This window comes from Tyto alba, unplaced genomic scaffold (genome assembly GCF_018691265.1).
Source record: "Tyto alba isolate M040663 unplaced genomic scaffold, T.alba_DEE_v4.0 Super-Scaffold_7, whole genome shotgun sequence".
Taxonomy (NCBI): Eukaryota; Metazoa; Chordata; class Aves; order Strigiformes; family Tytonidae; genus Tyto; species Tyto alba.
Genome location: NW_024881328.1, coordinates 16785620 through 16807772, shown reverse-complemented (window position 1 = coordinate 16807772; position 22153 = coordinate 16785620). Strand labels below are relative to the sequence as shown.

Genomic DNA, 22153 nt, shown 5'->3' with positions numbered 1-22153 from the left:
GGATTGTTCTTTGGATGTTCTAGGACTTGTGTCCATCTTTTCTGTCAAATAAATAAAGGGCCTGTTTTTAAATTCTCCTGCAGACTTCTCATAGTATATCTACTTGCTCTGTGAGATACTCCTTTTTCTTGTCCTCCACTGTCTCTAAGGGAAACATGGAATTAGCCTTACATTTACTTGTGATGATAAACTTGTTCTGAATTTCACACTCACCAGCTGGTTTTAATATTTTTTCCCCATAAGTATTGATTTTATGAGTAACTGTGTGTCTCAAAACATATTTAGATAAATATTAAAGAAATAATGTAGCTACACCATGTAGAAATGTGGGAAGAGAAACTCCAGAGGTAACCGAGACTGTGATATACCCAGATGTGCCTGACAGATGTTTCTCAGTCGTGTTCTTACAAAGTTTGGTGATAGCAATTACATAACCTCCTGAGACACCTTGGCTATCTGAGATATCCCAGAAATACCTGAGATTGTAAGGTTTACCTGAAAATCTAACCAAGAAATCTGTAGCTGCAATCTAAGCCCATTATTTTCTGTCTTTCCTATCTGACATGTATCTTTTTTAAACAAAAGATGTATGCATCTGTAGGCTGTAGTCATGCTCCTGGTAGTCATCTTTCCCAGATGAAATAATTCTCTCAACCTCCTCCTTATGTCTTTTTTTTTTTTTTTTTTTTTTTAAAAAAAAAAAACAAAACAAAACAAAACAACAAAACCTTATGATTTTTTTGGTTGCTGTTCTTTGGACCTTTTTAAGTATGATGAAGCCCATTTTAAAGGCATTATTTTAGCTTAAACCAATATGTACTTTATAGATTTTAAGACTGTTTACCATCTGCCTTTTATTCCTGTAATACTGCTGTATCTACAGACTGGTGTACATGTCTAACTTCAGAGACAGATTTATTTCAGTGGAGTTATCACTGGTAAAATTAAGCATATACACAAATCTTAATTGGATTGTGGCCTCAAAAATAAAAATATAGAACAATAAACAGAGGGGAAACAAAGCGAATAACTTCAAAGCTCACTAGACTTACTTTTCCAGCAGTTTGTTCATAACTAAGTTCTGGAAACATGGATTTTCCTTGAGATTTTCCTATGTCCTCAAGTTTTACCTGAGCTTCTGATTCAGTTAAAATCAAGGTAGTCTCGTCCACATAAATTCTGAAACTAATCAACATTTTACAGATTATCATTAACACATTTGGAATTATACAGAAATATATATGAAGACAGCACAAACACTTTTGAAACTGAGTGAAGCTAACTGATATACAGGTTGGAGCTCAATTTCTCTGTGTGTGATTATAGATCTATGCAGCTAAATTGAGGAAAAACTGTGGTGGAACACTAGGCAGTTACAGGGCACTGGTTATTTTCTACAGAAGTTGACACAAGCTGGAGTGTGTCCTGTCCAAAAGATAAATCATTCTGTAATACAAATAACATCCCTGGATATTGTAATTTACAGGAATTGTTTGTAAGGTTACTGTGTAAAACCACTGTTATTTGTATGTGGATGCAGACATGTTTTCCATTTATGCTACAGGATGATGATTGATACTAAGAGAACTTCTCACAGAAAATACAGTATTTTCTAACATATGGGAATGAATTAATGCCACAGAAAAAGTAGCCCTAAATCCACCTTTTTAATGAAGGAGAAAGATGGGATAATCCACGTGAGCTTTTTGCCAAACCAGTGGGGGAAAGAGGGAAAACCTAAACTTTGGCTGCATACTTAATGGGTAAATTTATCTGATTTGAATTATACAAAATAATAGGTTCGTTCTATTCAAGTCTCATCCCAGGCCCACCCCCCTTTTCCAGCCCTAGGGGAGGGAGCGTTAAATAATGGTCTGTGTAAACTGATGCTCATGCAGTAAGAGTTTGGAGAAGTGCTGCTTGTACAAGTTAAAGCAGGCAGTGAAGAAAGAGCAACGAAATAAAAAGCAGCTGCGGGAGCAAAGTGGACCTTTCTGCAATTGAGACATGTCTTTCTTCACGAGAGTTTTGACGATGAAGCGCAGGCAGGCGCTTGAATCTGAGACAACTTACTTCTACCACGCGATTTTTGCCAGCAGGTTTCACCAACTGCCCAAACTTTCCAGCAGCCAGTCCCTGGAGGTGCAGAATAACTCTCCAGCGGCGGCAGAGAACAAAGGCGAGGAGATGGTGGCAGGCTCGGGGCGCGCAGGGGAGCTGCTGGAGCCCACCCCGCACCAGCTTAGCAGGGTGAAGAGCCTGCAAGAAATGCCGGGACCCAACACCCTCTACAATCTCTACGAGTTCTTCTGGAAGGACGGCTTCGGCCGCATTCATGAAATCCAGGTAGAGCCTCCTTGTCTATTTAATACTTGATTACTCGAGCCTTTCCTTTCCTCCCCTCACAAAACACCGCTTGCTCACCGGGTGACCCGCAGCGCAGCCAGGCACCGCCGCGCCGCGTTCCCGCTGTCCCGAGTGGGCCGGGGCTCGGAGGATCCCCTCACTCGCTCTCTCCGTCCCCCCGCGGCTCCGGGAGCTTTTAGCAGTTTTGTTTCGGCGAGGAGCCTACGGGTACGCGGCTGGCGAGCCGTGCCGACACCCGCGCTCCCGCGTAACCCCCTTTCCCTCATGCGTGGGGTGGCTGCCTGGCCGGCACCTTTGGGCCCCCCCTTTCATCTTTATGCGTGTTTTGAACTTTTAGGTGGGTGCTCAGGCTAAAATATATGTATATACATAAACCCCGTCTTTTTTGAACCGGGTCGTTTCACAGACTCGCAGAGAGTTTTTGGCGGGCGGCGCTGGGAAGCGTGGGCTTCCCTCGGCTCCCGGACCGCAGCGTCTCCACGCGGGACCGCCTCAGCCGCGCTGCGGCCGGGCTCCCGCCGCTGCCCTCCCTTCGGCTGAGCCCGGCGCTCCTCTGCTGCGCCCAGAGACCATTTTGTCTCTCCGACCCTCGCTCCTACCCTGGCCTCCCCTTACATAAATACACTTCGCATATACAGGTCCCCTGAGGGGGCGGTAGATGCGCCTGGCCCTGCTGCCGTCAGCGCTGGCCGGCCCACGGCTGCCGCCCCACTCCCCTCAGCGGGAGGCGGGCGGTTCGAAACCTTCCCGGGGTGGGGGGGGGGACGGGGCGGGGGGGAGCGGCGGCGGCTGCTGCCGCGGCCCGCCCGGGGCTCGGCCGCCCCCTCCCCTGGGCCGCCCCATTGGCTCGCGGGCGGGCGGTGCGGCCGGGCGCGGGGGAGGGGAGGGGAGGCGGGAAGCGGGGGCGCGATGGCGGCGGGGTGAGGGAGGGGAGGAGGGGAGGCCGCTGTCACCTGGCGTGCGGCAGCTCGGGGGGACGCGACGGGGCCGGGGACGGCAAAAGGAACCTGGAGGCGGGGAAGCGTCCTCTGAGGTTTGGGCACCTCCACGCCCGTGGGGGTCCCCACAGCTCGCGGCGCGTCCCCTTCCGCGGCCGCGCCCGGCGAAGGTGGGTGCAGCACGGTTGTCCCTGCTCGGGACAGCAGGAGCTGGGCCAACGGGTATCCCCGCTCTGTGTCTGGGATGTTGGCATGGGCAACTGTCTTACCGAAAGGCTGTCTCTACCCAGAGATGAATTGTTTTGGTTGCTTGCCAAACATGTGGATTTCATTCCTAAAAAGTCACAGTGCATCTCCTGGGGCCCTTTCCCCGTGTAGTCCAAGTGATTTTGAACTGAGCACTTGTGTTTGAGGGGGTAGAGCAGTGGTTTTCACCATTTTGCAGTTGTGGATCAGTAATGCTTTCCACTGGCAGTACAGATCTCTTCGGTAATACCTCAGATGTGGCATTTATTATTTTGCTTTTCTTAGTGACTCTTGGCAGATTCCTAGCAAGAGATGCACAGAACCAAGAGGTTCACCACCTGAAAATCACCGAAATTTTTTTTTTTTTTTAAAAAAAGAGGGGAAGTAAAAACAGAAAAGGGAAACCAAAGACAACAGGACAGAACTTTCAATGGTTTGAGGACCAAAGTTCGAAAGTTAGGATTCACAAAGGGCTTAAAAACACCAGAAAGAGGCAGGAAGCAGGGGAAAAACAAAACCAAAACAAACAAACAAAAAAGGAAAACCAAAAAAACCCAACCCAAACCAAAACAAATTTAAATTTCTGAAAGGTTAGTCTCCTCAGTGTATGCTGTGTTTGATGGCAGACAAACTAGGTTGCTAAAGATGAATTGTTCAACTTAATTGCTTGCTAACCAAGACACATGCAGATGAAACTTCATGATACCTAAAGCTTTTTGTTGCGTTATATTTCTTTTTTTTTTTTTTTTTTTTTTTTCACCTCTGTGGTGGTGTACAGAATTTGAGAGGCACTCACCATAGTTTTGTAGCACTAAAAAAAATACTACTATTGAATTCAAGTTCTTTCACTGTCAAAACAGTGAAAATTATTAAAATTATTTAAGGGAATACAAGACAAGCTAAATAGTATATGCTTTTCACTACCACTAGCTGATATGGATATTTTCTTCTTTAATGAATATTATTAATAGAAAGGAAAGTGGGAGGATAGATAAGGAGGAGTTGTAACATAATACTAGTTTTTATTCTGTTTAGAGTCTCAAAAATCACTTTACAAGTCATGGATGCCATATTTGCATACATGCTGGATACAAATAGGCATTAACTGGATTAATAACAGTCTGTTAAATTTAACAATACAGTGAACATCAGGAATGAATTAATCTGAAACCCTTTGGTAACCAGCACAGCTACTTAAACGATGTCCTTCGGCGCACACAAATATTTGTACGCTATATGCAGAAGGGGTGGGGAAGCTGAGCACTTTTTCACAAAGGAGGTTCTGTTCTCAGTAACATGATTCCTGTTAGTCCTGGCCAAAGCAGTAATGCCTGCAGCAATTATGACAAAGGAAAAGTATTTTTAATTTGATGGGGTTAGGTCTCTTTTGTCTCATCAGTGCAATGCAAGTATAAAGAAAGGTGAGGGGGGAGGGTTTGGATGCTGGCAGCTTGAATTTATGATGTGTGAAAGAATGTCTGGTGTGAGAGTGGTATGTGAGGCATTAAAGTATAATATTTTTAAGGTTTGGAACAAGGGAAGGAAGACCTATGTTGTGATAGAAAATATGAAAGAGAAATTCCGGGCATTTCTTTAAACACAAAGATGATACACTGAACATCATTCTGTTGAAAGCAAGAGATGTCCAAATACCTTGTCCTTGTCTGTTTCTGGTTTAAAACTAATATTTAATTTATTTGATTGGATGGCTTGACACTTGTTTTATTTTCTGTTGAAGTTTATCCTCCCATGTAAACCTCGCCATCAGATGAAACAACCAAGCTGTTCCATAAATAGCAACATTTATTGAACCTGTTTTTCTGTAAGTGGTGACCTGTACCCGCCCCCCCCTCCTCCCCCCCATTCCTCTGCCTTTTCCTTGCAGCACTTACCTCCCAACTCATGCTTTACTTTAAAGACTTATTCTCTCAATTGTCTCCAGGTTCAGTTTTAATATCCCTAAAATATCTCTAAGGCAAGAGATACTTTGGGTTTTGGGAGTGCTTGGTCATATGTTGGTCTGCATGTGGTTTTTGATTAGCAGCAGACCAAGCAGAAACAATAACAGTTGAGTTCCAACTGTAGCATTTCCCTCATCAAGGTTACTAGTATGTGTGTCTCATTTGAATCTAGATGCTGATTTTTGCTAAAAATATAGTTGTAGGAGACCTTTAACTCTCTGTTAAACTTGACTGAAATTGGCCATTGTGTTCCAAAAGTAGTTGAGACGGGCAGAGACCACAATTGCAAAACTATGTTTTATTTGGAAACCAGGCAAAGAGAGTTACATTTTTTTATAAGCACTTGGTACCGTATGCTGAAGAGTGTTTCATGTGTCTTAAACTTTTTGTTGGCAATTAAACAATTCACCTCTGTAACCAAGACCAAATTAGAAAAATGTTTCTCATAAGTTAATCTTGTGTCAACAGTAGACTTTCACTAGTGTAGTTGTATCAAACATCTTTGATTTATAATCAACATAACTCTGCAAGCAGATGTCTTTGGATTAGATGCAGGATAATGTGACAAAGTTAAACTTTGGTCAGTTTAACTTGTCTTGCTACTTTAACCTGAAATAAAGGCTTTAAAATTTAAAGCTTTCTTAAATCTAAAGTCGTAATAATATCTCTTTAACAACTCCTTTGCAGTTGCATTTTTTTTTTGTTTTGTTTTGGTTTTTTGTTTTTTGTTCCCCTTCCCCCCCTCCCCAAGCCCCCAAATGACGATGTACCTCCACTTCAAGTAAGTCTGTGGGAGTTGGGTGTTTCATTTCATGACCATGTCAGAATATAATTTGTTTGAAATAATCAGTAAGATTTCATGGGACAGCGATAGTGCAATCTTACTGGAAAACTTTTGTGGGGTTGTTTGTTTGATTGTTTTGTTTTTTTTTTTTTTTTAATATGTAATTTAACATTTTCCAATCCTCTTTCTTAATTGCCTGTTGCTTGCCTCCATCTTGAATCATACAACTTTTGGAAGGAACAACATTCTTTCCTTTTGCAGAATTAACATGTCTTTCTAAAGTTCCCTGCTGACAAAGCTGTCTCAAAATGCAGTTTTTCACTAGGCTGCTATGCTATCATTGTCCTTGGTTAGGTGTGAGAAGCTTACAAGTAGGGTTTTTTTGTAAAGAATAAAATGGTAGAGTAAGTCTTTATTTATAAAAGATATTAAAAATAAATTACTGTGTTTTTGTATTATACTGTTAATTTTACGCTATTTACCTCCATGTTTTTAATTTTTCCAGACATTCTTTCTAACCTGTTTGATCTGAAGGGATGTGTTTTTAAGTGCCCCAAGTCCTTTCATCTTCTCAGTGTTGTGTTTGGTTTCACTCATGCTTTGTGCCTTAGAGCTTTGGGTCTTTTCAGTCAGAGGTCCTGAACGGTGTGACCTCTTTGTTTTCCTTGTGAATATTTCACGGTGATGTTTAGATGCTTCCTCCTGACATTTTAAACCATTCTTTGACTGTAAGGCTGGGGATCAAGTTCTAGATGTGATAGATTGATTCACTGTATGACAAATTGTCAGCTTCCTTTTGTAATATTTTTCCTCAGTAATACTTTACTTCTGTTTCTCTTTGTTGGCGATATTGTAGCAAAAACACACTCAGGAATATGGAAAGATCTTCAAGTCTCACTTTGGTCCCCAGTTTGTTGTATCCATTGCAGATCGAGATATGGTTGCTCAAGTCCTCCGAGCAGAAGGTAGAACACCACAAAGAGCTAACATGGAATCCTGGCAGGAATACAGAGACTTACGAGGAAGAGCCACGGGACTTATTTCCGCGTAAGTGTTATTACTCCTTCATTTTCTTTGTTTTCTTGTCAAAGTTTAATGATTTTCTGAAGGACTGTACAGGTCATCCGAGAATTCAAGCTTCTCTGTGTGGGAAAATTTGTGTGTCTAGTGGAGGGAAGAGGGTAGGAATTTATGGCAAATTGTTCTGTTCTGCTGTAAATTTTCAAAGGGATGGTAATGATGAGTAGTTTGAATGGTGGAGTAAGCTATGTTGCATAAAAAATTATTGGGGAGGGTGTACCAACTAGAGTTGTCTGAGCTGACTCACTTACCTGGAAGCAGGATTACAGAACAGGGCTTACTAACTTTGGCGCTGCGCAAACGTGGCGCTTCAGATCCAGACTGTTGCATCTGTCAGCCGTGTGCTGTGCAGACCTGTTGGCTCAGGTTGGCTTTAGCTTTGTTGTTCACTCAAGTGCCGCCTCAGTAGATTAATGCAGAGAAGTCACTGTATGGTAAATTCACACTGTAGTGCCATCCCCCATGCAGATATTCTTGTACGTGACTGATTCTAGAAGAGTCATCTGTCTTTAAAGCTTGCATAAACTGGCAGTGCATGTGGGTGTGGTTAATTGCCACTGGGAACTGCTCACAGTCCCCACTGACATAGGATGTTTATTTAGAGGGAAACTAATTTCCTGAGTCAAGGACAGTCTGTTTCTTTCATGGTGGCAAAAGGCATTATGTATTGCTCTGCAGACTCGAATCTTAATTTGCAGTTCAGAGTCAAAGTAACAGTTCCTTGAGTTTTTGTGAAATGAGATCTCAAATCAGGACATAATTAGAAAATGTCTGTTAAAGAGATTAAATTTTTTGCTGGCAAACGAGGTTCTGTACCTTGCAGCAGCATTACTGCAGGTGAAAAAATTTAATGGGAAATACATAGAAATTTAAAATAAATGCATAAGAGACAATTAGCTGTCTTCATAACGATTGAAAGGTATCCCTGGAATGACTGTTCCCAAATACTCTGCTCATATGAAGCATATGGCTGCTACAATTCATATTTTTAGTCTTCATCACAAAGATTTCAATACATAGCTCAGCTGAAGGAGAACCTAGCTGTAAATTGTTTATTTATAGCTAGGTCTGCTATCCTATTGTTTTGTAGGTTTAGAGTTAGTGTAACTGAAACTGATGTATCAGTAATGGAATTTATGGTACTAGCTTAAATGATTGATTTGTCCGATCTGAATGTCATACCCTTCTTTGGTAATTAAGCACCAGTTCTAGGTAAAAGCAATTTTGCAGAGTATCCATTCAAATATTTATTTAAAGTAATTTTAATAAGAAAATTTTGCTATTTTTTTTGTGTTAGCTACTACTAAAATACTAAGAGAGAGACACTTGTCAAATTCAGAACACTGAGTGGTCAAATTCTGTCACTCAAACCAGAGATTGACTTACACACATACATACATGCTGCAACACTGAAACTTAATGAGGACATGCAACAAATACAGAATAAAAATGTTTGAGCATAATACCAAATATACATTATCATCATTTTAATTTCACTACTTGCTTTCATTTTACATGAAAAATCATAAACAGTTTCATTGCGGAGCTCTTACCCAGCTGATGGTTGTTATGGAAAATTGTGTATAGACATTATTAATATTTTTTTCTAGGGAGGGGGAACAGTGGCTAAAAATGAGAAGTGTACTGAGGCAAAAAATTCTGAAACCCAAAGATGTGGCTGTTTACTCTGAAGGAGTCAGTGAAGTTATCACAGACTTAATTAAAAGAATCCACACCCTCAGAAGTCAAGAGGACGATGGGGAAACAGTGACCAATGTTAACAACGTTTTCTTCAAGTATTCAATGGAAGGTAAGCCCAGGCTGTGTAACATCTGTAAAGAAAGTGGATGTAAAGCAGTGTGCTTATGGTTAGACATTGTGTCAAATGACTAGTACCACACTGTGATTAGTCTGAAAAGGGAAGCTTGATATTCTGCACTCAGGTGTCTTCCTACTTAGTGCAGCAGATATCAGCAGAATTCCTTTGTAGAGTCCAAACTGATGATACCTTGTATTAAGGGCCAATTCCTGTGGAAATGCCGGTATATAGGCAAAATGTACAATCGAGGCCCAGAGCACTTTCAGTACTCTGTATTTCTGTATTAATTTCTCAAGAATAAGGGTGCTGACCTTCTAACAGTGTGTCTTATGAGACATACTAATTTAACAACATACTGGCCAAATTCCAGGTGGGGAATCACTGTGTGATGTATCTAAATTCTGTTCATAGCTTAATATGGGAAAAAGATGCTGCTTTCCCCTGCCTGCACATTCTGAGTGTGGGATGGTTATGCTTGCCTTAAAATCATCTGCCACTGGCTACCATCAATGAGAGAATGCTGAATGGAACTCCAGTCTGAGCTAGTATGGCATTTCCTGTGTTCTTACAGAAATCTAATGGTGATTCCTATTCATGCATTCCTGTAACTGACTGCATACAACCTGGTGTTGTTATATGTAGTGCCTTTTACAAACATTGGTACTCTTTGCTGACAGGCAGCTGAATAATTTGAGATTTGCACGAACTTCTAAATTGCTCACCTGTGAAGATGCTGTATCTAATTGCTGGATGCCTGTTTGGTAAACTAATCTGAGTCTGTTCGACATTATTAACATCTAAAAGTGGCATTAACTAAGTGTTACCAATTTTATGGAATTTTAAACTCTGAACTTACAGATTCACTTTAACTGATAGGTTAGTTTAAATTCTTCACATTCTTTTAGCTTTTCATTTATAACTTGTGCCTGGTATGTACTTATTTCCTATATGAATTGCAGTTTTAATTAACTTACACTGTCAAATGTTCAGGGAACCAATGTGTAAGACTTTTTTTAAAGAACTATGTAAAGAGGAAAAGCATGCATAAGAATTAAAAGTTTCTGAAAGAGGCACAAAGACATAAAAGGCACAGAAAAATATCTTCCATTGGAGGAAAATTAGAGAAGGAAGAGTAAGATGAAAATAACCAGATTTAAAAATTATGTTTGTTAATAAAGAAGAAATGCAAAACAAAGAAAAAAAAAGGTTTCTTAAAATTTGTGTGTATGTGTGTGTGTGAGTGTGTTTGTATGTGTGTGTGTATATATACACACTTGAGAATTTATAGAGAATTTGATGGAGGGCAAGATCAAGGTTAAACATCATTATCTATCGTACCTGTTTTTAATAGGAAAAACAGAGAAAAAAATAGACTAGGGTGTTAATAGAGCAGTTAATCTAATTATCTAGTTCACAGTTATTTTAATATTTCCTGGAAAGATGTGGACAAACTATTAACTAATTGTTTTAAAATAAACTTTGTGCTTTCAAGTTATTTGGTTTGATGCAAATGGCCTTGAGAAATTGTCTGAATGCCTTTTTAAATTACCTAGCTGCCATTCTGGATTTTAGAAAAATCATTAAGTAAGGTTATTTTGATAATAGGAATGCTTTTATACTGTACCATGTGATATTTTCATAAATAAACTGGCTAATATGATCTAGATTTTGCAGGTTGGGAGGAAAAATTGCTAGAAATCTGTGTTGAGGAAGTAATTAAAAAATGGTTTGCTGTCAAACTGAGAGAACATTTTGGCTAACTCCAGTAGGGTAGTTTCTGGCTGAGTTCTGTCTAGTATTTAATAATTTGTGTATGTTTATAAAACTGATTGGAGAGATTGCAGGGACACTAATGAAGGGGAGAGAATTAACTTAATAAATGCAAGACATGGTTCAGAGTTGATATAATAATAGTAATAATTTAATAAAAATATATATAAAGTACTGTTCTTTGGTGGATGGAAGTGGTGTTTCTAGTAGGGATCACTGCAATACTGCGGAAAAACATATGAGGAAATAATAGCAAGTCAGGAGCAAGAGGTGAGTTGATATTGTCACTTGCAGCAGTGTCACTATTTTTCAGGGTCACGTGGAGTATACTTTGTGCAGTAAAATCACTGCCTAGAGTGCAAGCTTTTTATCCATTTATGCATGCTCATTATTCATTTACTACCAGCTTATGAAGAAGAAAGGCATAGCCACTGCTAGAAACTCCTGCATTATCACCAGCTATCAGAAATGTCTTTGGACTTGTATGTCCCTGTGAACTCAGAGGCCAACCCAGCAGGCTCAGGATTTGTGGTGCAATGCAAAACACAACAAACATGCTGGAGGGCTGCTCTGCTTCTGGTGGAATTCCTGGCTGTCTTCTCATGCTGGGTATTATTGACATTGTAATCACTGTCTCTCTACAATGTTTAGCTGGGATTTTCTACGGTGTTTTAAATTTCTATTTTATCTGCTCCCAACTTCAGTAATAATTACTAACCATTTTTGGAAGGTAGTTCCATTATGTTAGCATTTTAATTCCTTAAATTATTAATATGTATATATTCATGTGTATAGCAAATTCTTTGATTTCATATGTGCAGGTGTGGCAACTATTCTGTATGAATGCCGGTTGGGCTGCCTGGAAAACAACGTCCCACAACAGACTGTTGAATATATTGAGGCTCTGGAATTGATGTTTAGTATGTTTAAGACTACTATGTATGCAGGTGCTATTCCCAAATGGCTTCGACCACTTATTCCAAAACCCTGGAGAGAGTTCTGCAGATCCTGGGATGGACTCTTCAAATTTAGTAAGATTTAGTAGTAGAAAAGTTCAGCTGTGTTTCTGCAGGTTCTGTGTGTGTTTGAACAGGACTTACTGCATTTCTCTTCTAAAATTATAAGAAGACATTGTGGCAGAAGGAAGTTTCATATTAAATGCAGGGAACTGTCTGAAAAAATACTCTATTGAAAAATAATTTTACCAGTACCCTTTAAATATTCCCTTATTTTATACTGCTGTTTCTTTATTTGCCTTCATTTGTTTCATCACCCAGTCCTCACTCCAGGTTCAAGTTCTTTAGCAAGGCTTTATTTCAAGCCACTCAAATTTTAATGAAGCTACTTTTGTTGAAGCAAGTTTTCAGTCAGGCACTCTGATAAATAATCACCACTAAAACTGACTAGAAAGTTAAAAAATTAGACTCTAGCAATTAATTAAACTCTCTGTGAAGTTTATATATACACATACAAGCATATAAGTTGACACAGAAGTACACTGCTGTACTACAGTTTTGTTTTTTTTTTTATATATATAAAACATTTCAGGCTACTTTATACATCAACTTTCATGTGAGTAAGAAGAAGGAGTTGTCTTTGTAATATATATTTTGTTTTAATATTCCAGAGTGTTAAAAAAATCTGAACCCTTTTTCACCCTCTAATGTTAGAAAGCTACATGTGTTTTTTAATTTATTGGCACTATTTGCCTAGGTAAGTCTGTGTACGTCTTCTTGAGGGTAAATTCTTTAGTTTATTAAGCATATTATGTGCATTAAAAGTTAAGTTTTAATATGTATTGATCTATACCTACAGTAGGCATTAAGGAATCCATTTAATGCTGATACAGGTGTGTTTTCTGTGTAATGTGTATTTTTTTTACACTGCCACTTTCAAATTATTTCCCATTATAAAGTACGCTTCTTCCCTTTTGTGGGTTAAAAACAACAGTAGACTTCAGCTTTATCCTAACAGCAGCTGAAAAACTGTTCTTGAGGAATTTGTTCCATTTGAAACTTGTTGTCTTTTTCTTTGTTCACTCCCTTCGTGAAAAAGGAATTTAAATGGTAAAAATCACTGTATGTGGTATGTATATTTGTGGAGGTTTCATAAAGGAACATGTTGATTCTAGTTCACTTTTTTTGTAAGCTCATTCTGCGAGGCATTAACTTTCTGAGGAGTTTTCCTCTTTTTAAAGCCCATGTTTCACTGAAGATGCAGTTTGTAGTCACTAAAGTATAAATGGGAATGTGTGTGAAATTGCTCAAAATGTCATCCACTGCAGTTTTTCATTTTTTTTTGTTATTACCCGATGCTCCTCATCTTTGTCTTCAGTGTAATTCAGTTATGTGTCTCTGACCTTCTGGTTGCTGCTAACATCTTGTAGCAGCCTCTGTGTGCTGAGTTGCAGCATGCTCTGCAGAGTTCACCTCTGCTTGCAGAGTCATCAGAAACAAGCCAGGTGGGCGTGAAAACTTGACCTTGATCTTCCTTCACTCCCTGTCAGAAACTATAGTTTCTTGTGTCCTTTCTTTGTGCTCAGCATTCTCATGCTGTGAGCCACTAAGGTTCCTGTCAGCTCAGTCTTTCCTTACCATGAGTACCCAAGATCCTCCACCACCACTCTGTTATCTTTTCCCTGAGAAATTAGATTCAAATATATAATTTTTTTTTTTTGGCTCTCTAGTGTAGTGTAAGGGGAAAATTTCATTACTGAATGGAAGGAGCAGAAAAATAAAAATGGAGGATTAACATTTTTATTAATCCCAAAGGTCAAATCCATGTTGACAACAAATTGAAGAATATTCAGTCTCGGCTGGACCAAGGAGAAGAAGTGAATGGTGGGCTACTTACATACCTCCTAGTGAGTAAGGAGCTTACTTTGGAAGAGATCTATGCCAATATGACTGAAATGCTTCTGGCAGGAGTGGACACAGTAAGATTTTTACAATTTCTCTTGTGCATAGTTGTTTTTGTAACCCAGTACCATTCACAGCTATCTTCAGTGGGGTTACATTGTTTATAAGGACATAATTTCTGACACATTTAAGTCATGACATCTTTAAAGCGACAGAAAATACTTGCAGCACTGTGTAATCTCTCTACTGGAATGCAGTCAGTGCTCTGTTCTAGCTGTGATGTACAGGAACCCATCATTTGGGAGTTGGTTCCACGGTTTATTAAAAAGATAAAATAGTAATTGTCTTTACGTTCAGCTTGAATTTCATATATTTCCTTTTACTAGTTTGAATATCAGATTGATATTTGTGCTTCTTTAGGTAGACCACAACAGAAAAGGCTGCTGAAAGTTAGTGTGAAAAAATTGATCAATAAACTCAGTGTAGAATTTGGTAAAGAATTTTCAGGTATGGCTAGTTAAAGCAATTGAGACACACATTACGGGTTAGATACCTGGTTTCTGCTGAAGTCCATTAGGAGGGGGATATTAGGCCAGAGCTAATGTGGGTAAGGTATAAGGTCACTCTGCCCATGCTTGTGCTGGCAACATACAGTCTGAGGCAGAGAGCTGTGGTAATGGGGCTCGATATGTATATCATATGTTAACACCTAGTGAAGCATTTCAAGTGGCCATCTTTCCTTATTCTTCTGATTTGTCATCTAGAACATTTGAAGAAACATTAAGGTCATGTATATATCTTCACTTCCTCTCATTCCTATCATATGAGATCAGTGTAGCTTGGTATTGCCTGCAGCATGACAACTAGAAGAATAAGAAAAGGTAAAAATGAGTTATCGTATTGTGTATACAATGTATAGAGTTATTTAGGACATCAATGAACACTATTATTGTAAATGATGGTAACTGAACAATTTTTTAAAAGAAATCTAGATTAATTTGATAAAGTGCTCTGTAAAACTATGTTTAATAGTCTTACAGTAGAAAATACTAAAATAAGTAAAAAAGTAAAGTAGCCTTAGAGAAAAAAATCCCCTTTGGATAATTGAATTCAGGTTTTTTATTTAAGAAATTTTGTAAGGTTTTTAAAGAAAACCAAAAAACCACCCCAACAATAATACTTTTGAATTCCAAAATAAAGAGCATATGTGAAGCTTATTTATGTGCTGGAGATTATTCCATTGGTTAAATATCCCAAGGGCTTATGAGTTTGGAAAGCTTTTTGATGTTTGGTTCTTAAGTAAAGCACAGTTATTCATCCCATTCATTTTCTAATCTTTCAGACCATTAATTTTACATTTTTAGTGTGTGACAGTTTTCATTAAACTAAAAGGACAATGTTCAAGTTCATGCCAACAAGAGTTTCTCTTTCCATTTGACTCAGCTCTCTCAGCTGGCAGCAGTTTTTTTTGTGAGAGGATGGTACTTCTGATTTCCTCATTTCCAAGTACAAGACAGAAATTGAGGGAATCTTTTTTCCCCTACTGCTATCACTTCAGATTTTGTTTTATCATAGAAAATGAAAGAGGTTTATTAGGGGATTATGAAAGCTTTCAACGAAATTGTAAGGCAGTTTTTGGCTACAAAGCATTTTGTCTGTCCCTGGAAGAGCACTACTTTTTAAGAGGTTATGAAGGAGCTGGGAACCTGTGAAGGAACAGTGTTTATATCAAAGACGTTCTGTATACAGCTGGCCCAATTGCCAGCTCCTCTGAGCTCTGAGAGGAAGAGAACAGGGTTGCATTTTAGCAAGGGACAACCACTCAATATTACAAGAACTAAAAAAGAAATGTTCCAAGAATGATACTTCTAGCATTATACCCCACTTTGAAGCTAAGACATAAAAGGTCACTGTCATGATAAATTTGCATTCTAAATTCATCTTAAATGTAAGCCCAAAATAAGACATTTCCAGAAGTTGGGTTTTTAACTCATAATTGTTTATAACCTTAAGCTTTGTTGTGCTAGTGGATGAGAGGCTGAAAATAAAACTGTTTCCTGTGTAGAAAGTGAAACTGGTTTTCTGTTTTAATTATACAAGTTGAAAAAAATACATTTACAAATAATTTCAATAAAATTATGGCAGAGGTTACAACTTTTCTCTCTTAAATGCTGTAAGATACTAAGAAAAACACAGGTAAGGAAAAGAGTTATTGTACTGGCCATTTGCTTGACCTTAATATCTTGGGTGCAGCTGACAGTAGAAGCAAAATGTCCTGAGTGTGTCTAGTATTCAAATGGGATAGTCCCTGAAATCCAGGTAGTTTAAACACAGTGACTTATGGTTAAAATGAATGGTAAAGACTAGATCACAAAAACTTAGAGTTGAAATACTTAGTTCCATGTTGATACAGATGGGGTGAGTTCATGCTCTCAGAGTGTGTCCTAAGTTGCAAATGTGCATTGAAGTGTGGTTTTTGTAGCTGAGGTGAAAGAGGCTTAAATAATGAGTTCCTTTAAATCATCTTGTGCTCAAAGTTGAACTGTCTTCTGCATTGTGTTCTGCTTCTTCCTTTGTAAAACATATTCTCAAATGATTTTTCACACAGTATCTCTTTTCTGGAGCCTTGATAATTATTAGAATCATTAATTATGGGTGGGTGTATTTTAACATTTTGGGGCCACTTTAAATATATAAGCTCCTCTTCAAGCTCCCTCAAGGAAGCTTTCAATAGGATGATGAATGTCAGTCAAGTGGGAATTTTCAAGAGGTAGAAAGTACCAATTGTGGTGTAGTGTTGCTTACCAAAGGGTGAAGTATAATCTCAGCAGTGATAATATAAATTCTGTGGAATTTATGATGCTATGAGGAGGCTACCATATTCTTAGAAGGGGTTAGTAATTTTCTGAGTAGTATTCTCTTACCTTGTTTCCTGTGAAATATTTTTGATGAGAAGAAAGGTGAAACACATATTGAAAACTAACAGTTAATTTAATCTATTGCTGTTTAGGTGTTTATGTTTCAGTTTTGTTTATGTAGTGTTGCTTGCATTTGGTTTTTCTGTTGCTTTTTATATTTCACTGGGAAAATATCAGCACAGATTGTTTTAATATGTGGGGGATTTTTTGATGGAAAAGGGATGAAAGAGGAGATGGTGAAGTCTGACAGCATCCCATTGAGTCCAGATGTAAGTCATTGCCAGTCTATTTTATAACATTAAACATATAAAACACATAGTTGAAAACTAGTTGTTTTTCTTGGATTGAAATTATTTTTAATCTAATCTTGTTGGACTTGATGATGATGGTTGTGGTTTTTTTCCTTAGACTTCTTTTACTTTGTCCTGGGCAACATACTTGTTGGCAAAGCACCCTGAGGTTCAGCAACGTGTTTATGAGGAAATAGTCAATAAGTTGGGGAAAGATCAAGTTCCTGTTGCTCATGATGTCCCAAAATTGCCTTTGATTAGAGCTGTGCTGAAAGAAACCTTGAGGTAAGGGGTAATCATTAATTAAAAAATGTAATTCTGGGTAGTTTTAATGAATTTTGAGTCCATGGTAATGTTTGTATGTAGTTGTTGTTATTGTTATTTGCTACTTATGCTTTTATTTATTGTAGCAGTATTGTGTCCAAGGATGCCTAAGCAAAGAAATATGATAGATTATATAACATTTAATGTTTTTAAGTATGTTAGAAGTAATAACACATATGTAGGATATGTCTGTTAATGTAGGTAACTGAACACTTAATTTTTGCCTTTTAATTATGATGGACTGTAACAACCTCCGCCCCCACACTGATACTTTGCAGTGCCACTACAATCATTTTAAGCTTCTTGACTTAAATTGAAGGCATGTGACATGCTTTTTTTATATGTTTATACCAAACATTCATAGTGAGATGAGGGGCATAAGCGGATTTTAGAGAAGGTATCAACAAGGCTTTTCAGCTCCCAGTAGTGCTAAAACGTCTCCAGCTTGACCAACGGGTTGCATGTTTGTACTTGTGTAAAACAAATAAATATAAAGACCAAATAGCTCAACCTTCAGTTGCTACTAAGTAACTTTTCTCAGGTATTAATCATATTCTAATAGGTGATACAAGGTCTTTGAATCTCCAAGGTGTTCTGTACTTTTGAAAAACCTTTTTGCTGTCAATGCATATTGCATTCATCTTGCATATTTGTGAATTCAAATTGTAAGCCTAACTTTTTAAGTTGTATCAGTTATTACTGTTGAACTTCTCATAAGTATTTGCCTCTAGGTTATATCCAGTATTGCCAGGAAATGGAAGAGTGACCCAAAAAGACTTGATTGTTGGCGGATACTTGATACCTAAAGGGGTAGGTTCTATTGCAGTCCTCTGCAGAGAACACAGTTTAATTTTTGTGTATGAAATGTGATCTATTATGACGTATATACACTCCGTTGTTTTCAAAAGATTTTACCAATCTGGAGCATTAAGAGTAAATTATTTAAATAATACCCATTTACATGACAAAAATTGACTTTATAATTGACTTGTTGCTGTTTTTTTTTTCAATTTGGGTCCTCACCCACTAATCAAATTTACCATTATGACTTGTTCTTAATATTCTTGAGGGTGGAGTGTATTAATAACATCTCTTTGCAACATTACAATTTGATTTAAAAAGCATGATTTTCATTATTTTTACAGTTTTCTAATTAATTTCCTGTTAATTTACTTAATAGAAAAAGTTTAATTTCCTTTTACAATTATGAATCTTTCTTTTATACTATTCAAAGATTATACAGAGATCATGGTAGAACTGTGTGGTTCTATTTTAAATCACAGCACTTATGTGTTAGAGCAATGTAGCTTTAAGACAGTCAGGATGATTAATTGTTAATATACTTATTTAAATATTACTCCACACACATCTCTCCCTCAGCATTTATTTGGAAACATCATCACATTAATTACAGATGTTTTATTTTTCCTGAGGTGGTGTGGGTTTTTTTTCTTTCCCATCCTCCATTTTTTCATTTTCCATTGACTTGTATCTCTCTTCTCCCTTTCTCTCATACTATCTTTTTGAGATAATACCCAATAGTTGTGACTTCTGTTTCCATCTACTTCCCCACTGCATCTTCTCTAATATATTGAGCAACATTTAAAACAGTTTGAAGATTACTTCATTTAACCAGTTGAGAAAGGAGTCTGATTTTCTAGATGTCCTTTTTTCTTCCAGAATTACTCTTACTGATACTTAATTTTTATCACCTCGTATTGCAGAAATTAGAGTAATTACAAATGCTTTTTTATTTTGTTATGTGGTTTGGAGTTAGTTAAATATAAATATAATTTATTTCCTCAGACGCAGCTGGCACTCTGTCATTATACTACTTCATACAGTGAAGAAAATTTTTCAATGGCAAATGAGTTCCGACCTGAGCGCTGGCTGAGGAAAGATAATTTGGACAGAGTAGACAATTTTGGTTCCATCCCCTTTGGTTATGGCATTCGAAGTTGTATAGGAAAAAGAATTGCAGAGCTGGAAATTCATCTTGCACTGATTCAGGTTAGAACTATGTGACAACATTACAAGAAGAAAAATATATTGGTATGATTCTTTTCTATGTATACCATTTCTGGATATCTTACAGTGCTCAAAAACTTTGTTTTGGAGTGTTGTCTAGCATACTCATCCTGCAAAGTCTTAAAATATTGAAAATAATCATACTTGAAATGTAGCATACTAGTAAACTACATTGCAAAAGAAAAAGTCTTTCTAATACAAATGAAATAAAACTAAAGGTAAGATTGTTAAGCAAGTATTTGCATTTAGTACAGAAGGTTTTTGTAACCACTGGAAATCTTTCTTAAATTATGTTAGAATGGTTACTTGCTTAGTTTCAGTATTGTAGTTATGAAGAATTCAGTACTTAGAGAGACATAAAATAGTTTTTATATCCTTGTACTGACCAGAGCGTTACAACAAATAATAGAATTTTCCTATGTTCTGTGGTTTTCTGTCCCTTGTTCTTTCTTTTAACTTTATTATCGTTTTAGATATACAACCTAAAGTAGTTAATGCATATTGATATGTATGGTTTTCTGTTGCTTCATATCATAAAGAAAGCTTTCCCCACAATCACTGCATTTTTTGTTGTTTACAAGACACCCTTTAACTCAAATCCTGAGATTAAATTGTGCAATAAAAATTCAAAGATTTGGAAGCTATTTTTAATTACTTAACTATAAATATATTTAGACCTATTTTATGTGCTCAAAGCAAAGCTTGATTGAATTTGCCTTAGAACTTCCTTAAGTAAACTCCTAGAGAAATCGCTGAACAATTAGCATCTGTCTCTCAGAATTCAGAGTGAGGTAGGTCTCAGGGGGCTGAATAAAACAAACATACTTGAATCTTTTTGAAAAGGAGGCTCAAGGAAATAATAGCCTGCTTTTGTTTTCTGGAAAGAAACTAGAACATAATAACACACAATTTATGGAAGAATCTTACGAGAACGAGATGAAAATTTGATCAACCATCTAACACTGAAAAGGTAGTTATGTATAGGAAAATAATGCATTATTCATCATGCTCTACTAGGAGAAGGATAAGAGAAGATTGCTTAGTTTATAGGATAAGTGTTTGAGATTTAATATTAGGAAAAGTTGAGGATGTTGTGGTATTTCCCATGTATAGAAATAGAGGTTTAATGTATAGAGAACCTGTGTGATTGAATTGTAGTGATTTTTTTCAGGAGAGATTCTGATATTTGACTCCTTAAATTATGATTGTTTCACTTGGTCCACTGGACGGTTGCTGTCTCATGTTTGTTTTGTTTCCTTTTGCCCAGGAAGATAAATGTGTGCGATGGGATTGGGACTCTCTTATTGCTTTGTTTTGTAATTGCACATATTGATTTATATTAAAGGAGGTAAAATCAAAACCACATAGAGGTGAAGCTCACGAGGTTTGAAAGAGACCTGAGTTTCTTTGATAGCTCAGACTGTTTAATCTAGTTGTATAGAAATTCTTCAGAAAGGACTGGATCAGTCCTCCCTCAGTTAGAGGAGGAAGATTTTTATCTATAAACTTCACCTTGTAACAACTATTTTTAATTTCCTGTGTGGGAATCATGGCACTTAGACTCCACAGAACTGGCAACAGAAATTTTGTTTGTGACAGTCTGTTGTGTTCTCTTTTCCAAATTCTAATTTTCACCTGTAATTTTGCAGCTTTTCTAATACTTGTCCTGTTTATATTCACAGTTGCTTCAGAATTTTGAGATCAAAATTTCTCCCAAAACTGAACCAGTTCATGCCAAAACCCACGGACTTTTGACTCCTGGAAATTCCATCAATGTGAGATTTTCTGACAGAAAGTGAGACTCAAATGTTTTGGAAATACTTGTGTGATTTTCACGGGAACAGACTTGCATCTTATGGATGTTTAATCATGCTTGTTCTCTGGTTTGTAGGTATTTGGCAAAATGATCAAGTGTCATGTTCTGCATTAGTTCTATCAGTACACAAGAGAAATTACCTCTCCTATAATAGGTAATTACATATATGAAAACACATACTGAAAAAATTCCTTCTTGCATAGGGAGCCTGCTTTTACCTAGAAAGATTAGTAAAAAAAAACCAAAATCAAATTCAGTCATGTCGGTATCATTCAGTGGTTCTGTTACACTGCTTTATCATAAAAGTCAACTACTCATTGATTCTATTTGAGAGCAAGAGTATTACTATATAGTATGTGAATATTAGCTGCATTTATGTGTTTGTGTTTTCTTGTTTCTTGTCCTCCAGTGTTTTTTGAATGTTTCCACCTAACATTGAAAGTGATATAATTTTTCTCATCTGTAAAAATATTTACTCTGCGTATATTAAAAAAATAATACAGTAACATGAAAAGTAAAGATAGAAAAAATACAATTTATGTCACCTTGTTTAGACTCGAAATACAGAACAATTAAAAATTTATCCAAACATAATCCCCATAAAATGTTTCTATATAATTAAACAAACAAACAAACAAACTAAAAATCTTAAAAATAAGAGCTTAAATGTCACATTGTAGAGTTATGAACCCAGACATTGTCCTCATCACAAAAACATAAGCTGAGTGGAATAGCACAAGCCACTTTCACTGTTCTAGATAATATTATGCCAAAACCAATTGTAAATAATAAAAATGAAGTAGGTGTTACGTTTTTATCATTGTAACATGCTGAAACCATAGGCAAGTGCACGGTTGCCTTCTGCAGGATGGAAAAGTGACTACTGAAGTATTTGGAGATTTTTTTACTATCTAGTGTCCTATTAAAGAGTGGACACCTGAAAGGTTTTTTTTA

General features: G+C 37.3%; 1 protein-coding gene across 1 annotated transcript; it reads left to right on the top strand.

Annotated features, from left to right (window-relative positions):
- Nucleotides 1–1959: 1959 nt before the first annotated feature.
- On the top strand, nucleotides 1960–21289 carry LOC104355522 (cytochrome P450 27C1). Its single transcript, XM_033003920.1, has 9 exons — nucleotides 1960–2346; nucleotides 7153–7343; nucleotides 8987–9186; nucleotides 11787–11996; nucleotides 13737–13900; nucleotides 17150–17316; nucleotides 18087–18165; nucleotides 19162–19365; nucleotides 21066–21289. The coding sequence occupies exons 1-9, from the start codon at nucleotides 2008–2010 to the stop codon at nucleotides 21180–21182; spliced, it is 1671 nt and encodes a 556-aa protein (XP_032859811.1). The 5' UTR covers nucleotides 1960–2007; the 3' UTR covers nucleotides 21183–21289.
- The last annotated feature ends 864 nt before the right edge of the window (nucleotides 21290–22153 follow it).